The 21,647-nt window shown below is 36.8% G+C and overlaps 1 protein-coding gene across 1 annotated transcript in view; it reads left to right on the top strand.

Annotated features, from left to right (window-relative positions):
• The first annotated feature begins 4,105 nt into the window (after positions 1-4,105).
• Positions 4,106-21,647, top strand: part of 5-HT1 (serotonin receptor) — a 38,875-nt gene continuing 21,333 nt past the window's right edge. Inside the window, exons 1-2 of the mRNA XM_046611920.2 lie at positions 4,106-4,238; positions 14,368-14,501. Of these exons, the coding sequence (XP_046467876.1) occupies positions 4,115-4,238; positions 14,368-14,501 (258 nt within the window). The 5' untranslated portion in view covers positions 4,106-4,114. The remainder of the gene's footprint in view (positions 4,239-14,367; positions 14,502-21,647) is intronic.

The following is a 21,647-nucleotide window of genomic DNA, read 5'->3' as shown; positions in this document are numbered from 1 at the left end:
TTTGCCGGATGAGCTGCTGCTGGTTACAACGGTCTGTACCTACAAAATGAAATTCGAATAACGGAGATTCTCGCCCTTGATTAACAAGCCATTTGAAACTCTTGCAGCGCGATGCTCGACTAATGTTAAACAATGTTTCCCCCGTTATTCGATGTCAGTTCAAATATTGACTGACTATACTCGTACATACTTGTGTACTTATACGCGAGCCGGAGCTTTCATGGTCGAAATTTTTTCATCAAAATTTCAGCGATTAATTCGAAAATTGAGTATTTATAGATATAAAACTCATCAGCGGTAATTTTCTCGTTTTATCTGATGAAATTTTTCGAGTTTTTCGTTTGAGGCAAGAGTTTTCTTTCTCCAATAGCAGTGCCGAATCAGGGTAAAATCGATGGTAAATTTGAATTCAGAAATTGTGTATTGAAAAAAGAAATAAATACTTATGCACAATTATTTGATCATTTTTTCAGGAAATAAATTAACAAACGACATTTACTCAGTCCCTACTATCATTTACTTAGTTTATTCACGAACGTTGACTAAACGAATTTTTACTTGTACATAGTTTTCTTGTTACGTCACATTTCAAAAATTTCCTCTTTGTCGTGCAATTCTCTAAAATCTTTCGAACAATTGGACGATTTCTTAATTTTTCGAACACATTTTTAACGACTCGTTTATATTGTATAAGAATAAAAACTAAGAATGCATTGAATTTATTTTCTTACAACTCACTGAGTCTAATTGTTACATGAATGTTTGTAGTTCTTGCTAAGATTACGCTGCAGAATAAAGCGTGTGTCCAATTTTACGAAAATCGTTGCAGCAGCTTCGCTCTCACCGCGTAGACAGTATTGAAAAACTTCGTTTCGAATAAAATTAGTTCAATCGAACAATTATGGGTCATTTTTTTATTCAAAATATTTCGCCGTGTAATCGTTACTTATTTGTAAATCTTCCTGTAACAATAGCAGCTATTCAAATTTTATTTGAAGTTCAAGCAAAAAAAGGCTGACAAATCCCCTTAACGCAGATGTAAAGCTAGATATATAGAGGGTACAGTTAAGTTGTAAAGCTTAATAATCGGGGATTCTCAGGATCACGAAGAATTTTTATTACTTTGAGATTAAGAATTATTATACCGACGGGAAAATTAAGCTCGAAAGAAATTGTCCGCAGATATACGTGTGTTTGAGAACGGTTAACTTGAATGTGATGAAACTATAATTTAGAAGTTGAATTAGAATTTACGTTGAAACTTACTTGTGGCGTTTCTCGTCCGAGCGGAGCGAGGAAAAGCTAGGAATGATAACCACGTCTTCATACATCTTTTTAAACTTTCGTATTTACCTCACGTATCCAGGCGCGTAATGCTATTCAAAAGCCCGAAAGAGAGAGAAAGATAGAGAGAGAAAGAGAGAGAGACAGAGAGAGCATTACGTGTGCTTTTTTTGAATTTCTTTTACTCGTCCCCCGATTAACTTGAAACTTGAAATTTATTCGTTGTACATTTTTTAACGACCCGATGGTGTAATTAGTTCAATATTACGCACTCGCGCTTCGATACTCATTAATTCAGTTTATTATTCTATTTCTTAAATTATGGCGATAACACAAGTAAACGATCGTAAATATTTTACAGTCGTGAAAACGTGCCTCCGGAAATTCTACAGAGCTGCTGCTCATTACCTAATTACGCGTCAGGAGAAACGGGAGCAGACACACACACACACAATCATATACTAAGGGTAAGAAAATATCGCGAGAGCGGAAATTAATTTTTCGATAATCGCAGCTGTTCTCGAAATTATATCCATCTGTTCTGGAAGTTTACGGGTCGGTGGAGAAAATTATACCATTTTATTAATCGGCAGAAAACAACATTTTTTATTACTGATTTTCATTTCGTGCAATAACTGAGTACTCGTTATCGCAATATATACATATGTAAATATTAAAAATAACTACTTTCATTAGTTTAAAACTAAAACTATAGTTGATGCGAGAAACAAAGTGACATAAAGTTATTTTTCCATTCTTGTGTATCGAAGTGAATTTTTCATACAATTATAAACTTAGGTCATTAACAGTGAAAGGCATTTAACACTTTCACACCTTACGCTGATTCGATGAACAATTCTGTACATTGACAAATATGTTTGTTCATTTGTTTTTCCCATCAGGAGAATTTTCCCATTTTTCACTCGATTTTTCTGCAAACTTCAGGTCTGAATTTACTGCCTATCATTTGCGTGACGTTGCTTTGCATTCAGTGATTCTGTATTTTATCCCCCGATCAGAAATAACATATCTACGTTGTATAACCTTATGAAAAGTGGTAGCGATTGGTATACGTCTGATACACGACTCGCTGCAGTGCGGGTAAAAAATGTTGATCGTAAAAATTTATCGTTTCTCCAGCTGCCAGCTCTTGTTCAACGATTTTCCGCAGCCTTGCCGTTTTGCCTAGGTATTATCGGGAATCGCTGCAGTTTCGCCTGGGTACGCGGAAAGATATTTCATTGCGGAAACACGATTCAACGAGCCGAAAACGAGAACGAAAAGAAAAAATTCTCTTCTTCTAAAAACCAGTGTCAAATTATGCATACAACAGAAACTTTGATTTCGTTATTTTCATTTTTAAAATCAGAGCAACTGTATACTTTTATAATTTTAATGTCGAATCGAAAATACACGTAGTTACCCAGTTTTACTACTAATCGAATGTACAGAGCTCGGAACTTATCGTATTGTTTGTACTATAGAATTGGCGATCAATTTCTCTTTTCTTATCGAAACAGAAAAAAATAAACATAAAAATTATTCTTGCTGTTATCTGAATGTGGATTGTATGTGTAATAAATAAGGGTGATCGGCACATTCTATAGGAAAACAATTTTATAGGGACACAATGTGTTGTTTTTTAGAATATTTAGAATCGCGTGAAATGCTATCGAGAAATCAAGGAAAAATGTTTCTTACACGAGCCTATAATTTTCTACTGGACGATATTTCATTCCGAAATCGTCAATATCTGTACGTCAAATGAGCATATTCGAATTCGTTGGATTTGGAACTCAATCCTAATCGGTGGAAAATCATAATAAATATTTAAATGGTGCGTGATTTACGTCCGAAAATATGAAATGTGTATACCAGTATTTTCCAAACTTCCCTGCATACACGTAATTAGTCTTGATACGTCCATCGGTTCCCATTGCATGCGGATAATTCTCGTTATAATAACTAGCTGACGGTGTTTTGAATTTGCGGTATCATTAAAAGTCTCTTATCGTCTGTCGGATCTCGTAGTGTCAGCGTTTTCTTGTGTCAAATATTAATTTCGTTCGGGGGTTTGTCTGTTTATACCGCATATATTCACAGGACCTCTGCACAAATAAATATATTCCAGTCACGTGCTCCTCAATTTTATGACGACAATACACGAGGTGTTTCGAGGTTACGTGACCGATTTAACAGTTTTTACGAAACATCGAGTAGATTTGATATTTTTCTCGTAACACCATAATCTAAATTTCCTGAGAAAGAATTTTTGGTTGCGTGTTTTTTAGTCATTGCAGAAACAAAAAAGTCGTTTTTATTAAAATATCAACGAATTTCATTATTAAACGAGAAAATTCTGCGTTCTGGAAGCGACCTCTTGATATTGGATTCCCTTCTTGCTATTTACTTTTAATTCCTGCTGAAATTGAACAGCATCGCAGCCTTTATAAATCGTAGCAGCTTCTCTTCTCTTTTCCGTTTTTCTTCCTTTCCGTTTTTATCATTGTTACAAAGGCAACGCAAGGACGCCAGATGTCTCACTCATATTGTAAACTAAAAAATGACGTTGCAGGTTGGCAGTTTGTCAGTTCCTGTCGGCACCAGAGGGACCTGCTGCAGACCATCAATTTCGACGATTTGGTGCTGGGATAACGCGATCGAACTACGAGAAAGAGGACGAGGTCAAGGCGAAATTTTCGGAACAATATAAGAGGGGTGAATTGGAAAAGAAAGAAGAAAATCGCAATGACGGCCGAAAGAAAATAGCGACAATTGCAGAAGGAAGCGAGTGATCCAACCTTCGACCGGATGCTGCAAAGCAACGATCATGGAGAGCAATCTTAGCACCGACGGCAACGCTTCGACCACGTCGACGGAGAATGCGGCCAGTAATCTCGCGGCAATATTTACGGCCGTCGTTTTGGGCCTGATGATCCTGACGACTGTCATCGGTGAGTAACGACGAAAATTGCACCACGAATGAATAATTGAGAAACTTTTATCCATGCAAAGGTCGGAAAACTTGTCGGTATACTTGGCTACAACGATTCTGAGAAGAATCATTTTTTCGAGGAGTCGGTTAGGTTGGCAATGCAGAATTAGACCGCAGCGCCACCGCCGGCCGGTCGCGGAACTAGCTCAATATTTGTGAACATAACATAATCCATAACCGTCGAATCTGACCTGAAAATATGAGATTTGACGATAAAAAACATAACGTAACCTATGATCGTTGAATTTGATCTACAAACACGAAGTTTGATAGTCCGAAATATAATATAACCCATGACCGTCGATTCTAACCTAAAACTACAAAATTTGAAAGTAAGAAATATAATATAACCCACGGCCGTCGAATCTAACCTAAGAACACAAAATTTGACAGTACGAAATATAATACAACACATGATCGTCGAATCTACCACAAAAGTACCAAATTCGACGTTCATGGGTTATGTTACGTTTACAGAGACTGAGCTTGGTCCGCAACCGACCGGCGGTGGCGCTGCGGTCTGATTTTGCATTGCCAACGTAACCGACTCGTGGAAAAAGTTGAACCTGTGATTGTCAGAATCACCGCGGCCAAACGTACGTCCGTTTCATTTATTTCCACTGATCGGTTATAGCGGGCCGAACGAATTGAGTAGTATTATGAACGCGTGATCGGAGCTGGAAATGGAGCATGTGTTCAAAATTCACGTTAAAAAACAATGGAAATAACAATCGGGAAAAAGGTGACCGTTTTCATCGGATATTCGAGAGGGAGAAGATGAACTGCACAGCTGAAGAGCATCGTAGGGTGTGTTATTTGAAACCATGTAGTTTTCGTATCTGTCAAGAAATTTTCTACAATAAATTGTAAAATTAAAGAAGGATGAGACGAAGAAGAAAAAAATAGGATTAAACGTGAAATTTCCGACCAACTGGACCTGAATTTGACGTTTGATAACGCTGAGTAGAAAATCCGCACGTTGTTTCACACTGGGTGTATTTATATATGTTATATCCCCTTGATGCAGGAAAAGAAAGGGATGCCCGTTTACCTCGGATGAAACAAATTTGACGGGAAGATAAAAGAAGGCAGTGCGTTATAATATTGTACGTGATTTTTGACAAGAATTTTACGATTATATAAATATTTGGCATCTTCAAAGAGATTCCTGGCGAAACTTTCAGGAATTTTATACTGTGATGAATCAATAGCAGCTTCCGAATATCTTCACATGCCTTGTAATTCTAAATCGTCGATTATGTGATCGGCTGTGCGAAATTTTTGTCGACATTAATGCACGGAGTAAGATTTTTCAAAGCTCGTTTCAACTCGAAGGTTAGACTCGATTTAAAGCAACTTTGAATGCACTTTTAACGAAAAAAAGTCACATGTTAAAAAGGTGGCGTGATCGCAGGAGCGATAAACCGGATTCGATGATAGCGAAAAATAGGTACATTGGAACAAAAAATCACCACGTACAATGATAGTTGACAAAATCCATTCGGTAACTGAAAATTGAAGATTGGACGGATTTTTTTTAATGAAAAATGAAATCATAATATGCCAAATCTAAACAATAACACATAACATTATTGATTGGGATTGGGGTAATTAATAATTCAACTGATCAACTCACGAGAAAGTGAAAAATTTACCAGTTAATTCAATCGAATATTATACGAGTATATCTGATAATGGAGAATGTAAAGGCCAGAATATTAACAATATAATAACAATGGTTTATAACAGAAAAATAATTACGTATTCAAGTCACGATATTCAACTTCCACTTTGAGCGAATCGATTTTTTTCTGCTTGTGATTCCATATTTTGATATTTAGTCCATATTTTCACTTTTCGACACTTTAATTGATTCGCTTTTTAGCACTTACCAGCTTTTCGCTCATTGTTACTGCCGATGCAACGTGCGCGGTATACTTTCTGGGTGAAGATGTTCTCAATGATAGTTGTGTATGTATGTATACATAGGAACCTCTCATCGGATTGAGTGCTCGGCTATCATAGGTGTACCATTAGCCTTCGGTTAGAGGGGTAATTTTCTTTTATACGTTTCTCCAATCGCTTTGCTCTTATGCGTTACTTTACCTTGTCACGCAATTTCTTACTTCAGTCCATATTATACCTTATATCTATATATACTTACATATACATTTATTGTATAGATGTGAAAATGCCTGGGGCGATTTTCTGTCTGCGTGTTTGGTTTCTTCTATACAGCCGGACGAATTATCGTCGTTTCGAGTGGCTGATTCGCGTCTGATTCAGCGATAAAAGAAGAAAATTATTCGATTGGTGATACCGAAACCGCAAAAATTCCAATTTATTTTTTCGTACGTTATCTGAAATTTGCGTGAGCGGTGAAAGCATTTCTGTTCTTCTTGTTCCTTACGGAAAAAAATCACTTCCGAAATTGTACCTGAAAATTAATGATACGTAAATTATGACGACTACAAGATTAAAAAATTAAAATGTCGTTTTCGCGATCAAATTCAACGCCGAAGAAAAATTTTAGCTGACTTGAGTTCGTTTGATTTAAGGAAATGGTCGACTTTCAAGTGAATTTCATTCGAACGAAAAGAAATATTTGCATATAAGTGTGAAATGAAAAATTATTTATTGTTAGTTGAATGAAGAAAAATTTAGTTGATGCAGTAAAATGAATCGATTTTGCTTTGTAATATTATATCAAATCTTCAAATCTTCAGACTCTTTTATTAGTTTTGTGAATTGGATTGTTTTGAAAAAAAAAAGAAGAAAAATGTTGTAACGTTGCGTTAGCAGCAACATATTATTTGTCTGTCGGAAATTCGAAAATGGTTGCCATTGAATGATCCATATGAGCTTTTACCCGGATATTGAAGGGGCGTAAAGAGGGACGAGGATAATGATAAAGGCATTTGAAATATGCCGAGACCGTTTAGAACCTTCGAAGAAATTCGCGACCTTGGCAAAAATACTACGCGAAGTACAGTCAGTCACATTCAGACGCGTAATTGTAAGCTTTCCTTCAAATCTGACTAATTCACGTCAGTGTAAATCCGAATTTATTTATGTCCACCATCCCTTGGAAATATGCTAGTCCTTGCAGTATAAAAAGGCTAAACCACGTTCACATAAATTTCCCACATTTTTTTTTTATTACCGTACGAAGAAGAATAAATGCTTGAATACGAAAATGAGAAGATGTTTGAGCAACCTTTATCGTTTCATTGGTAGAAAAATATTTGAAACAGGTATGTGGTAAAACTGAAATATTGTTCGGTTTTTGAGTTATGTTAGTCTTTGAGTAGAGAAAGTTTGAGAATCACTTCGACGGAATCTTATACATTTTTCGAGAGTACTATTCAAAAATCATCAATATATCTAAAGTTTGCGAAATTATGTAGTACATGAAGTAATGAATGACACAAGTACGAGAAGAAAAAAATAAAAAAAAAATTAATTCATGTGTACAATAATCGTTTCACGTCCCTGAAACCGAATCGTAGTCGGTTTCAAACTGACTGTTCAAAACTATCCTCGCGAAGTACAGAATATTTGTGAAAAAATTTTTAGAACGAACAAAATAACTGCGGAGTTCCAAGGTTCGGAAAAAAAATTCAGGAGCTTTATAGGTGGAAAAACAATATCAAAAAGTAGGAATCAAAATTAGAGTTGGTCAATTCAGCCCTGAAATGTGAATTTCAGGCTTGGTGAAATTTCACCACTTTGATCTTACTTTGTTTTGGATTTTCGATATTTTCACGTTCGGGATCCTAGTCGTTCTGATTTTCTCATTTTTTATACCCACTCGTCGAGTAAACTGCGCTACGTGAGTATGTTATAACTTTTGAACTTTAACTTTACCGGAACTTCACTTTTCGGAATCCTACACTTCGGAACTTTAAACCTTCTGGTTTCCGATCATTCGAAACTTCGTTGTTTTGTAAAAGTTTGATATTTTCACTTAAAGTTTCGCGACCAAATAATTCGAAATTAGTGGCGCTTTCGGAACTTTTAAAATTCGCAACTTGAACTCCACCCGATCACAAGTAAAATTTGCATAAATTCTGCAAAACGTTAGCGAACAAAAGCAGGATAAGTAACTCCTTGAAAATGTCCAAATTGGTTCACATTTTATCCGCAATACGGCGGACTCTCCCTCTCACCCTCTTACAACTGACACCGGTTTTCTTTACAAGACTAAAAGCTGATGAAAAACCACCCAACCAAGCATATTTTAAATAAAATTCAAAGCAAACTTCAGAGACCTGTGCTTTTGGGGAGATTTTCATCGATCCACTTTGAACCAAAGAGTCAAATTTAGGTATCGAGGCCTTTTTGCAACATCGCCAAAATTTCCCAAATTCAAGTTTCATCCTCGCAAGTGTCATTGTGACATTTCCCGAGCCCCCGTAACGGCTTCACGTCCAAGACGATACCTCTTCATGCAACATTGATACAGACACCGCACTGATGGCTGTACCCACACATTATATACGGTTACATAGGTGCCTATACGGTTACCAACCAGCCAGCCATCCTGTTAGCTGTGGTATATGCTGCATCTGACGGGACACGATACTCGGTTTATCTCCAAAGCATGCTGCCCACAGACCTAGAATATCCAAGTTATAACCGACCCGTGTAACTTTGCAGGCTCTACCAACGTCACTTGCACGACATATGCCGACATGCGCTCGGGACGGAGAGATTTCGTCGGATCAGCCGCGTATCGAACACGAAGAAATGATTTTTCGTATTCACCGATCGACGTACAGCGGTAAAAAATACGAAAGAATTTTTTCCGGATGTATAACTTCTGTCGTTTGATGAAACTGTGCCGATTTCATCAAATTGACACAAAGTGCGACTGGATAAGATGCTGTTACGAATTTTTTTTTTGTTTTTACCGGAAATTACGCCATATCAAAAACGGAATTTCATGGAGTTTATTCCTTTGAGTTAAACGTTATTGTGCCGAGGCAATTTTCATGAGAACATAGTAGTCTGTGATATTTGACATCTGCGGTGATTACGAATCTCGAATCAGATTTTAAAAAATCAAGGCGGTGGATCCAATACGGCGGAGGAAAATTTGAAATTCAATTAAATCCGATCAAGAAACTCTGTGCAGGAGTTTTCAGGGTCGTTGATTACATTCGCCGTATTGAATTTTCGAAACCTTATTTTGGATTCGTCATCAGTGACCCCAAAAACTTCCGGACAGAGTTTTTTCTCCTGATTCTATGGAATTTGAAATTTTCGCGCCGACATATTTGACCCGCCATCTTGAATTTTCGAAATCCGATTACAGATTCGTAATCAGCGACCCGGAAAACTTATAATTTATGTAAAACATGTATACGTGTAGAGGGGTAACTTTTTCGAAAATCAATTATCCCTTCAATTTTCACGATATTTTTCAGTCAATTTGTTTCTGAGAACAATAATTTACGTTATATTACAATGACTAATCTCAAGTGTTAAAAACCCACTAGTATATTATCAGAAATAGCAGAAAAGAGCGAGAAGATGTGTTGAAAAGTTCTCTGAATGTAAAAAAAATGGATATGAAATAGCTGGTAGAAATACTCACTTACTTACGACTCAAAGATTTAAAGGATTTTCAATTCAGCCTAAAGAAAACGATAGAAAACTGATACTGTGAAGAATTGCAATTATCATCGGTTCGAATATCAATTCTTTAGTAGCAATAAATCTGCGTGAAAAAACGAGCTAAATTCAAGGAGTTTGTTTTAAAAACGATCAGAAAACATGCATTCAAAGTTTCTTTGTAACAAACATTCATATTGATATACCTTCGCAAATAATCGTTACGCAAGATGATTGATTATACAGATATTTGCAAATGAAAATGAGGAAGAAAAACAAAAAAATAAAAAAAAAAAACAACGCTGCGATCGCTTTTCCTATAATTAGCTAGCCGTTGGGAAATATAAACTGACGATACACAAACTGTAATAAATATATCAGATCGCGTGCCGATGGGTAACCACTGTGCAAATTAGCACGTTCGGCTGCACGCGTGTATCCGCATATAAATTTACAAGAATTTCACGTGCGTTTCGTATTCAAATGTTGCCTATATATATGGGGAATTCCATGTCACCTCGACCAATTATTCTCCCACACCATTTTCGATTCGCTTCGCGATTTTTCATACGATTTTACGGTATCAAAAAAGAACTCCTGAATTTTTTCAGTTTTTTTTTTCCCCCCCAAACGTTAATTTTCTACGATTATTCAAACCCGTTTAAAAATTGGCATTTTTTTAAAAATCTCAAAAATGTTATTTTTCATCCCGATCATTCTGAGACCCGTCCCATGTTTCAACGTTTGGAAAATTCTCGAAAAATTCTAAAAAATCGTGCGCCTCCTTGCGTACAAAGATTTTGAGAATTTTCGAAACATTGGAACATGGTGTTTCGTTTGTTCAAAACGTTAAAAGTGCCGAAAGAAGATGAAAGAAAAAATAGTCCCATCGTGGAACGGGTGTCAGAATGATGGGAATGAAAAATAAGATTTTTGAAATTTAAAAAAAATGGCAATATCTAAACGGATTTGAATAATCATAGAAAATTAACGATTGGAGGGAAATATCTGAAAAAATTCAGGAGCGTTATTTTGAGACCGTAAAAGAGACTAAAAAAAAAAAATAATGCCACTTTTGTATTTAATTGATTAATCATAGAAAATTAAAGGCTGGAGGGAAAAATTTGAAAAAATTCCGTAGACCTTTTTTGAATCCGTAAAATCGTATGAAAAATCGTGCAAGCGAATCGAAAATGTTGAGGGAAAATCTTTGGTGTCGATTTGACACGGAATTTTCCCTATAAATATATGTAATGTAAATAGAACGGACGAAATAATATATTGCAATCGTACGTGAATTGAAATTACCCTGCAGTGCTGAACTGGTTCCATTTGAGCTACCAATCATTCGGTTGGGTTGGGTTGGGTAATTCGATCGGAACTCTTTGGACAAGCCGCATGTCGCGATCAGGTCGATCAGTGCATCCTGGTATTTACAATGCCCGCCGGTTGACCGTCGGATGAAAAATGTTAAATTCACCCGAACGAGTCTAATCTAACAAAGTGATGTATTCGAATCGATTTCGTTCGGGTGTTATTTATTTTTACATTTTCTTTTTTTTTTTTTTTTTTTGATTTATTTATTCACATTTTCCTCGTTATAAGCCGGCGGGAATTTCTGCTGATATCGCTGCAACGTTTTACCTTTCAACATTTCACTCACACGTATCTACGTACCTGCACCGCAGGGGGTGCGGAATAATTCCCAAAAGCAAAGCTGTGCCCCACGTGTCGAACCGAATGAAAGGAAACTAATAAAACCAAGATTAGCCTGCATGCGGAGCCGGAGGTGCGTTGTTTAATCTCTTCAATCCCATGGAATTGCTTCAATCCCTGTCACCCTGACCATTTTCTCCCTTTTACCACGTCATTGCAAATCTCCCGCAACGTTGATGATATACAACGCAATTTTCAAGGCTGTAAAAAAAAATCTATACCATTTATGGATCGCGCTTCGTACAGGTTTTTCATTTTTTCAAAACTGTCTAGTTTAGTCCAGCAGGTATCGCAAGATTCAAATCGAATGTGACGAAATTTGATGAAATATCTAAATTAATAGATTAATTGCAAATAGTTCAGAGAAAAATTTTCTCTTCGGTTACTTGGTAATTGGTAGAATAAATCACAATTGTAAAATCTTTTTAATTTATCGATGGTGAATCTTGTAATTTAGCGACACGCAAATACATTATCATTAGCCAAAATCTGACTCGGACGATTTTTGGAGAATTTTTCCACTAATAAAACGAGCCGTTTTTTAACGGAATCCGAAAACGCGTGTGTATTTTTCGGTAATAAATGGTCTAAAAATGTTGTTCCTCAGGAATATCGTCATAATGCAGATTATTTCAGATATGTGTAACAGTGAGATAAATTTTTAGTTCAGCTAAAACGTGATCAAGATTATACTCGACACGTGGGTGGTAAAAATGTACTCCAGTGTAAAAAAATAGTAATAATAGCAACAATAATAATTATCATGATTATATCTGACCTTTCATGACAAAAGTTGAAATCACAGCGTAAATTGATCAAGTGGAGAAAAATTATTTCTGATTGTATTGAAACAACTTCACGAACAGACAGAATTATATTGTTGCTTTTTTTTCAAATCCCAAAATTGCACCGTTTGGCCAATTTTAACGTGGATCAGCTGGATTTTCTAATTCTCTACTACTATACGAATTATATATAGATTTATAAATAGAGCTGTACGCATGCGGCGAATCTTTTGAAATGAATTTCTAATGACGTTAATATACCGTCAAATATACATAATGGATGTAACGATACTTGATTCAAGCGTAGAAAGCTACGTCGTAAAAGTATATATTTTTGAATGAAATTGGATTTCACCCGTAGGCAATCTTTCGATGTGCAGCGAGGTTGAAGCGGAACAATCTCTTTGTAGAAAGATATAACAGAATACGATAACGAGTCGGTATGCATATATATATATATATATACATATATAACATACAGCGAGTTACATATGATGTGATAATAAACATACATATGGCGACGTTTATGGAATTGATTTTCGGGATGGATGTGAAGAAATTTTTTTGAAAAATTCCTATCATCCTCCAGACATGCCTTGTTTTAAAAAGCTTGCCGAGTATCTTTATCTTTATTCCTTACAGGCGTAATTTATCTTATCTATATCGGTTGAAAAATTTAGTATTATGGTACTTAGCTGTGACGATACTTTCTGGGGTTCGTATTTTAAATATACAAATCTTAAACTCAATTTATGGACATTTAGATAAATACAGAGAAATCAAACGATTCAATGAATAAGGGACACAAGTTATGCGAAAAATGTTCAAATATGTTTATTCAAACTATCTCAGAAAAGATCAATTGAATTGTAAAAAGTGAAAAAAAAAATTAAACATCCACATTCACATCTTATTTGAAACACGACTTATGGACAAAGGTTATTAATGGCTATGAGAGTAAGCTTGCTGATTCGATTGATTCCAAAACAAGTGACTTTATCACTACGAATTAGGGTGATTCTAAATTGTAGCAATGCTTAAACTTTATACAGTAAAACAATGACAAAATACGTGACTCAGCTGGGGCGGGGATGAAGTTCCGATTTTGAAAAGTTTCGAAAACGCTCAATTTTGAATTATTTCGTAGCGAAACTTCAACCAATGAAATAAAGCTTTTATTTTTGTTTGTAGAATGATCGGAAATCCGACGTTTCAAAGTTCCGAAATGTAAGATCCCGAAAATTCAAGTTACGATAGAACGAAGTTCAGAAAAGTAAAGTTCCGACCGAGCAAAGTTCCGAAAGTTAAAACATACTCGCACAGCGTAGTTTACTCAACGAGTGGGTGTGAAAAATCAGAAAAACCGAAAATCAGGATGACCAGAATTTCGAAAATAAAAATATCGTAAATCCAAAACGAAGAAAGATCAAAGCGGTGAAATTTCACCAAGCCAGAAATCCACAGAACTGAAATTCAGATTTTAAATTTATCTCACTTTCGCACTTTCGGAACTTTGACTTTTCGAAGTTAAGCCTTTTCGGAATTTTGCGCTTTTGGAAGTTTGAGCGCCGGGTTTCGGACCATTCGCAACTTTACCGTTTCGTCAAAGTTTGGTTTCTTTACTTCAAGTTTCGCTACAAGAGAATTCGTCATTCGGCGCTTTCGAAACGTTTCAAATTGAAAATTTCAACCCCGCCCCACAGTCGTTACATTCATTGTACCGTAATTGTGATATTGATGATTGCAACAAGCTTGAAACTTTGCTCTATCGAAACTTGAATTTTCGGAATTTCTGAATCCAAAACTTTGAGCCGTCGTGTTACCGACCATTCGAAACCACGTTTCGTTAAACGTTTACTCAAAGCGCGTAAATCCAAGTTACATTTTACACAATATCTTTACACACCATGTAAAATACACACGTTACGTCACATCGAAATACATAGGCGAATATTCTGCCATCTGTTTCAGGCAATGTCTTCGTTATCGCCGCCATATTTCTCGAGAAGAATCTTCAGTCGGTTGCAAACTATCTTATCGTCAGCCTCGCAGTGGCGGACCTTATGGTGGCGTGTCTCGTCATGCCTCTGGGTGCCGTTTACGAGGTGAGTTAACAGGATTAAACTCAGAAATTCGCTGCACCCCCCGGGGAGGCAATCTTCCTTCGTCTTGGGAAAGAATATAAAGATGATAATAAAAACGATAATAAACATAAACATAATCAGAGGCAGAAGTATCGAGTGTTTTGTCGACGTTGAATTTCACAAACATTTCAAAAATAATTTCTTACCCCAGCTATGCTAATTGTTGTAACTAAGATACACCGGCACATCGACGATTTACAAAATTCACAGATTTCACTGAGATTCGATGATCTTTCAAGAAACTTATCAATGAAAAATACTTCAATTATAAACTATAGAGCTTTGTGAAAGTTAAATTTTTATGTCGTCATTTTCGAGTTGTTTAATATCCATAAATTGGTTTTCTACCGTTTCACCAAGACACTTTGTTTTATCGTACATTTTTTTTTCTTTTTTAAATAACACCCTTACTTTCGTTAGAAAAAAAAAAAAAAAATTCGCAGTGAATTTGCAAAAAGTATATTCGGACAAATATACAGGTTTGAAATAAAAAAGCAATATCTAAGCTCTTGTTTGCCGTATCGATATTTCTCTCTTATAATTTTAACGATTGTACAAATTTGCTGAATTCTCAACGTAGTCAAATAAAGGAAAGGTGGTGAATTTGGCCACAGCAGCTTTAGTAAAACAAGCGGATAAAAATAAAGAAAATAAAAAAACAGCTTGGGTCCCAAGTCCAAACGTACAGCATATTCGTTTACGTCGATTCATTTCAATGATTTTACAAGGCAGGGCTTCGCCGTATATATATAACATCGTGTTTGTTACAATGGAAATTTGACTACTCGGTGTCCTAAGGTAGGTTACATAATAATGCGTACTAAACGCGAAATAGGTACAACGACGGAACGAACGTCTCTAAATAATTCAGATCGTCGACGTGTTTCGGCCGGAGTGAATTATACGAAAATGTCGCCACCGTGTAAATCCGCGTCAATTTACCTTGCACCTTAATCGCGAACGGTTCGCCACAATATTATTCCACCTCACATTTATACGCATGTAATTATGTATCTGTCGTCGAGCCTCGTCTATAAGTTATGGACAAAAGTAAGAAAAAAAAACCATGCGCGTGAAAAATTACCGATAATTGCTTGTACTAACTATTCAATTTTTTTTTTTTTTTTTAAGACTATTTCCAGACGTCAAATTTTGATTTCTTCGACGTAACTGATGAAAGAAAAAATTATTTTATTAGGTACAAAGTTTGATTTCGGTGTTTAAGAAAAACTACCTATTTTCTCAAACATTTGTTGTAAATATCAATTGAACAAACTTCAGTTTCGCATTTGAATCACTTTCATTCAAAAGCAATATTGTTTCGGTTTTTTATTAGCCGAATAATTGAAATCAGATTTTTTTCAATCTTCAAACAGCATTCTCCTTGCAGCAAAGTCAAAATTTTTCGAAAAATAGTAATTTTCATCCGTTTAAACTCGTTTAACCTACAATAATGAGAAAATTATTGAATCGACATTATTTCTCCCAAGACTACAAAAGCAAAATTAAAGGGAGGTGTATATATTCGTCCATTGTTTTGACGCAAGGCAAATAAAAAAATAATTACCTCAACCCGGGCACAAATTCAAAAAAAAATTCGTTCAGCGGTGTAACATGCTTGTCATTTTTCATCACGAGTATCCGCAACTTCAAATTAATATTTTTCGTTACTCTCATCGTAGTTGGAAGTGAAAAACTCACCATTTCATGTATAACCACGAAACAGAGACTAAAATAAGAATAATTTTCTCACCGTCCTCGCAAAAGACAAAAAGCAATTTTTTCAACCATCGATAAAAAGAAAACCTCGTGTTGAACGTTTTTATGTTTTACGGCCATGTTCGTATCATACTTCTGGTCGTAGGTTGAACAGTAGCTCGGGACGACTAGAGGCGTAGATAAAATCGAAGTAATATCGAAGGTTGTATATTTCACGTGACACCATCGGGATTGAGATAGGCGATCGAGCCACAGTGGATGCACTGTTGTTATTACAGTTTCGGATTACCCGGCCAATCCTTGGGCAAAGACGATGCATCACAAATTATTTGCCCCGTCCACGTCGCATGAATTACGCTTTCTATGGAACCTTGGCTAATTCAACTGCATGCCATATTATTAATGGCTCGTGAATATATTGAGCTATCGCTTCAATTCCAAGTATAATGGATTTAGGACGAGTACGTTGCGTAGTTTCGATGCTTTGAGAAAATGACACGTTTCATACTTGCTCGCCTTTCGTTTTTCACGATTTTTATTCCATTTTTTAATTAATTCATTCAACCCTGTGAGAGTTTGTTCAAGTTTACATTACGGTGGAAATTAAAAAATAATACAGTTACGTTTGCTGTTGGGTTGCATTTCATTTCGTTCGGAACGTAATTATTAATTACTTTATTCGTTGATATCACAGAGGACGACCTTTTCCGGACAATTACGAATATTGATTAACTACAGTTTTTTGCCTAACTTTATAATAAAATAAAGAACAAAAATTTGTCACCACGACAAGGGGTTTATAAAATTCTTGTCTCGACTTGGAAAATGTTCGAAAATAGTAAACATCGAATAAAACGTCACAGAATTTCGATTTCGTACTGGAAAATTCATTGTAATGAAAATTTTTAAAATAAAAAATATTAGAAAAAACCTCGAACGTTTTTGAAATGAGAAAATATCCCCCGAAAAATCTAAAAATAAAAAAAAAAGTAATACGATTTTAGACGCCCAACGGAATGCAAATTACGAAAACACGACAGGATTTGTCGAAGTTAATTTTATATTTCAAATACGACTGGAAATTTTCTTTCACATTTTTCTTTACCTCGATTCCTAACGATCCACAAGGTATAGAAATAATTCAATCTCGGCAATTTATTCGATCGGTCTAACCGAAAAATATTTTTGATCACAATTCTCGTCAGTTCCTTTTTCGATCAAATGTTTTTTTTTTTCTCTCACAAGGTTTTATTTCTTTAACGTAATAACTTTAATGCTTCAAAATTTCTTAGAGAAATATTCGAGAGAGAGATAGAGAGATACGTAAAGTCTGTCGCATCGGTGAAATAAAATTTCTTAGACAGTCAGGGACGAATCGTCATACGGTTAGAATATCTCGCGCGTTGCAAGCTGCTGCTTCTTCGAACTTTCTTCTTTTATTTATTTTTTATTTTTTTTATTTTTTTTTTGTAATTTTATTTTCACTTCTTCATTTTATTTCAACTCTTCCCAGCCAGACTTCACTGATGTTTTATAGTTCTGCTTGTGGAGTTTCTTTGTCAGCTGGCGAGTTCTGCTTGGTTCTCTCATCGTTGCGCGCACCAAGCTCTTGCGATTCCTTGTTATATCCGGTAGCGCTTCCGGTGCCGATGTACACCACGTAACTGCACATATTTCTGTGTTCCTATAAAAGTTCCCCGCGCCTCTTCTTCGCCCATTATTACACACGTGTAATAAAACACGTCAGTGACACAGATGAGTGTGCATGTATGTGTAATATACGAAAGTTATGCAGATACACCAAAGAGACGCAGCTTCCGGGCGTTTCTTTATCGTTTCGGCACAAGCTGACGGTCCATTTAGTTGTAAATATGTTCGTTGCCTTCATCATGAAGTAAACTTCAATTGGTCTCGGATTCACGGTGTTATCAAATTTTTTACGGAGGCGTGATGTTCTCGGAATAATGTAAGACTCAAACCCGTTAAGCAGCATTGTTTCTTCGTTAATTCTGTGTTTTCACCCGTTCTCTACCGTCTCTTCAAAGATTATGTGAATATCAGTTTTTGCTCGAGTATCAGAAGCGAGGTCTGAACGAGCTTGCGACATATTCACATGTAAATGACACGCGAAACGAGGCGCTTTTCTTCGTTGATTTAGCGGTATATTATAATCTACGTTTGTATTATACGGGAGAAGGAAAATCGCCTTGATGTTATTGTCGGCTACGACGTTGTAGGGAGAACCTACAAGAGAAGGAAGTTTCAAGGATTCTATAGAGAACTGCGCGAAGAAGATATTAATGGAAAGTCAATAGCCGACGATGAGAGACATTTCAGATTCATTTAACGGTGAGGCCTCGTTTTTAAGTCAAAACAATTTCTACAACGTTTTTGACTGATCTGAATTAAAGCTTGAGACCAAGGTAACCGGTGATATGATCAATGTTAACAAAGTCAATGTGTGAATCAGAGCACGGATCGGAATTTCTTTCACTTCGAGGGAGAATCCATCTCTGTGATTCATCCTTCAGCTTCATTTTTTCAGACACTTTACTTTAAGTCTCAATCTTCAGTTAACGCCCCGCTCTAAGATAGTCTTCGCGTAACAATTTACTTTGGTAATGGCCTGAAGGGTCAATGATCACTTAGCGGGGTCTGTAGGTACATCTGCAAGTCATCAGCGGATATTATGTTATTGGGGAATGTTAGGCTCGGTAACCATGCCGTTTACAAAGGTGTATAAGAAAGGCCAACGGCCCACGATCAGAGCCCTGGAGCACCCCGGGAAGATTGCAACGAAATTTGGAAGGATCATTCGAGAGATCCTGCACAGTCAAACACGAGTGAAAACACTTGACCGCCTCGTTTTGAAAAGCAACAACGCTTGAGCTTGATGAAGATTAATTTGTGATTGAAACTGTCGAATGCTTTGTGATTGGAGCTGGATAGTATCAGAATGGTTACACGCCTGTTATTAATTCGGTTTAAAAAATCATCGAGTAATCTAAAAACAACGCTCAGAGTACGGCGATATTTTCGAAAGCCAACTCGAGTGGGATCCAAGATGATGTTTTGCGATTATATTCGCTATGTAATTGGTAATTATCCAAATACTTTGACAATATGGTAGCATTCAGTTATAAGTTTAGTGTTTGGCTCAGTGATAGGCGGCTAAGAAATCAGTTGAAATCCGGATTCTGTCCACCGGATTTTGCAATGTTGGACAAAAGGATGTTCCAAATTGACAGTCCTGACGTGTCACCGTAATTTTGAATTAGAACAGTTAATCCAAGATATGTTCCGGTGTTACATACTAAAAATAAAACCGTTCAGAATCCGCTAAACACAGATCGAAAGATCAAGAGAGAGGAAAAGAAAGATTTGCAATACGGACAGTGCGAGATATTAATGGGTGTGTGTAAAAAAAAAAAAAAAAAAAATTGAACTTCTAATGGAAGAACTTCAATTTTTGATAGTATGATTGAAATTTTCTTGAGGAATTCCTATTTCTTCTCCGTTGCGAAGTTACGTGGGATAGTAAAAGGGAGCGAAAGCTTATCTTTTCACGCGTGGCGTCCAAAATCGTGAAACGGTAAATCGATCGAAGCGTCTATTGGAAAATGTCCGGCTTGTAGAAGACGCAGAGAGAATACGGCTCGACCTTGGATCAGGCAAAAATTTTTTGTCGGTGAAAATTTCGATCCCCTTTTCCCAAGTAGTGACTTAAATCCAAGAAACGTCAGCTAGAGTCCGTATATTAATCACAGCATTATTTCAGCGATCCATACGAGGTCTCATCATAATTTTCATCTGTAAAGTTGACGTTGATAAAAACGAGGTCACATGTCACAGGGTTTCGAATTACGAAAGTACGTCAGCTTATATTTTTCACCCAAGTTATTCCATTCATTCGTACAAAGTCACAGACGTATATTTGATACGTTATTGTAATCTCCAAGTATGCGAGGAGAGAAGAGCGACGATATGTTCGCTTAGAGAGAATCTCCAAGAAGGAGTGGAAAAATCTCATCTTACTCGCTCGGCACCCTTGGGAATTCCTTGCTTCGCTTCTTTATCTCCTTCACTACCTTCGCTCTCTGTGTGTGTGTGTACGTCTGTGTCTTTGTGTTTTTCTCCTTTTTTGCATGTTTTTTCTTTTTTTCTAAATACTTTGTCCTTTTCTTTTCATTCCCGCCGCAAAGGGTTCGGCTCACTGAGGATATTTCAAGCCCTCTTCCCTTTCCACATCCAGCGAGGTATTCTCGCAGGTTCGGTGTAATGCCATCATCTCGAGCGGTATTTTTCCTCTTTATTTTTCCCGCGACTGACATTTTTCATACATGGGTACCATCTTGGGTCTGTTACTCCCTCGTACTGACCGACTCGAGTGCAGTCCGTATATCCACACACATATATATATATATATTTGTATATAGTAGCTCCGTAACTGCTATCGATCAACGACTCGTTTTACTCCCTCAATACGAGTTCCGTTGAAGGCTCACTTAGTCACGTTATTTTGTTCATGGCGTATGTAAACAGTACCATACCATCATTGGCCACTGTGTTCACGAGGTTAATGAAATATTGAGCCCTTATTTGAAACAGGCTAAAAAACGACCGTACCTTCCGTTCGTCTGCTCTTCGAGGGCGAATCTACAACCTGTTACTTTCCCTTCAACACATCGACACGTCATGACACCCAAGTATCAAATTTTGGTACCGGCATTGTGACTTGACGGTGAAAAGGACGATTTGTTTGAATATGTGAAAATAGTTTGACGCGTGGCATCAGGAGGCGGGTAAAAAAAAAAAAAATGTCCACTCGAGGTGGGTAGATTGAAAAAAAGAAGGATCGAAGTAGCGTCACCCTATTTTTTATACCTACGCGGCATATTGTCCGTATAAAGTTGGCCGTCGGACACGCAAAGAGGTTCGACGGGATGAGGGGTATCACCCTGAGAATGAAGCGCATTCTTGAGATATTTTTTTTTCCCTTCATCCCCAGCAAGGTCCCTGATCAATGTGGTAAGGATTGCGCATATATTTTCACCACGGCCACTGTGGGTATGCCTGTGGCGGGGCGAGGAGGGGCTGATGTATGCCTGCTTGAAAGTCCATTCGTGTTATTGGAGTTTTCTCCTCGAGAAGAGGCGAAGCGTCTGCTTGTCGTCGAGGATTCACCGAAACGCCGCCCTGAGAATCAAGCGAATCAAGAATCAAGAGTCAGGAATCAAGAATCAAGGATGCATTAGGTTTCTTCTCGAATCAGGAAATGAAAACAGCGAATCTCTGAACGCACGTACGCGTTTTACTTCTCTGCGTTTATCTCCTTCATTTCAAAAACAATCAGACAGGATTCTTTCATCCCGTATCATACCGCCTTCT

The sequence above is a fragment of the Neodiprion pinetum genome, chromosome 2 (assembly GCF_021155775.2).
Source record: "Neodiprion pinetum isolate iyNeoPine1 chromosome 2, iyNeoPine1.2, whole genome shotgun sequence".
Classification (NCBI taxonomy): domain Eukaryota; kingdom Metazoa; phylum Arthropoda; class Insecta; order Hymenoptera; family Diprionidae; genus Neodiprion; species Neodiprion pinetum.
Note: the sequence above shows the minus strand (reverse complement) of the source record. Positions and strands in the feature narration are given on the sequence as shown.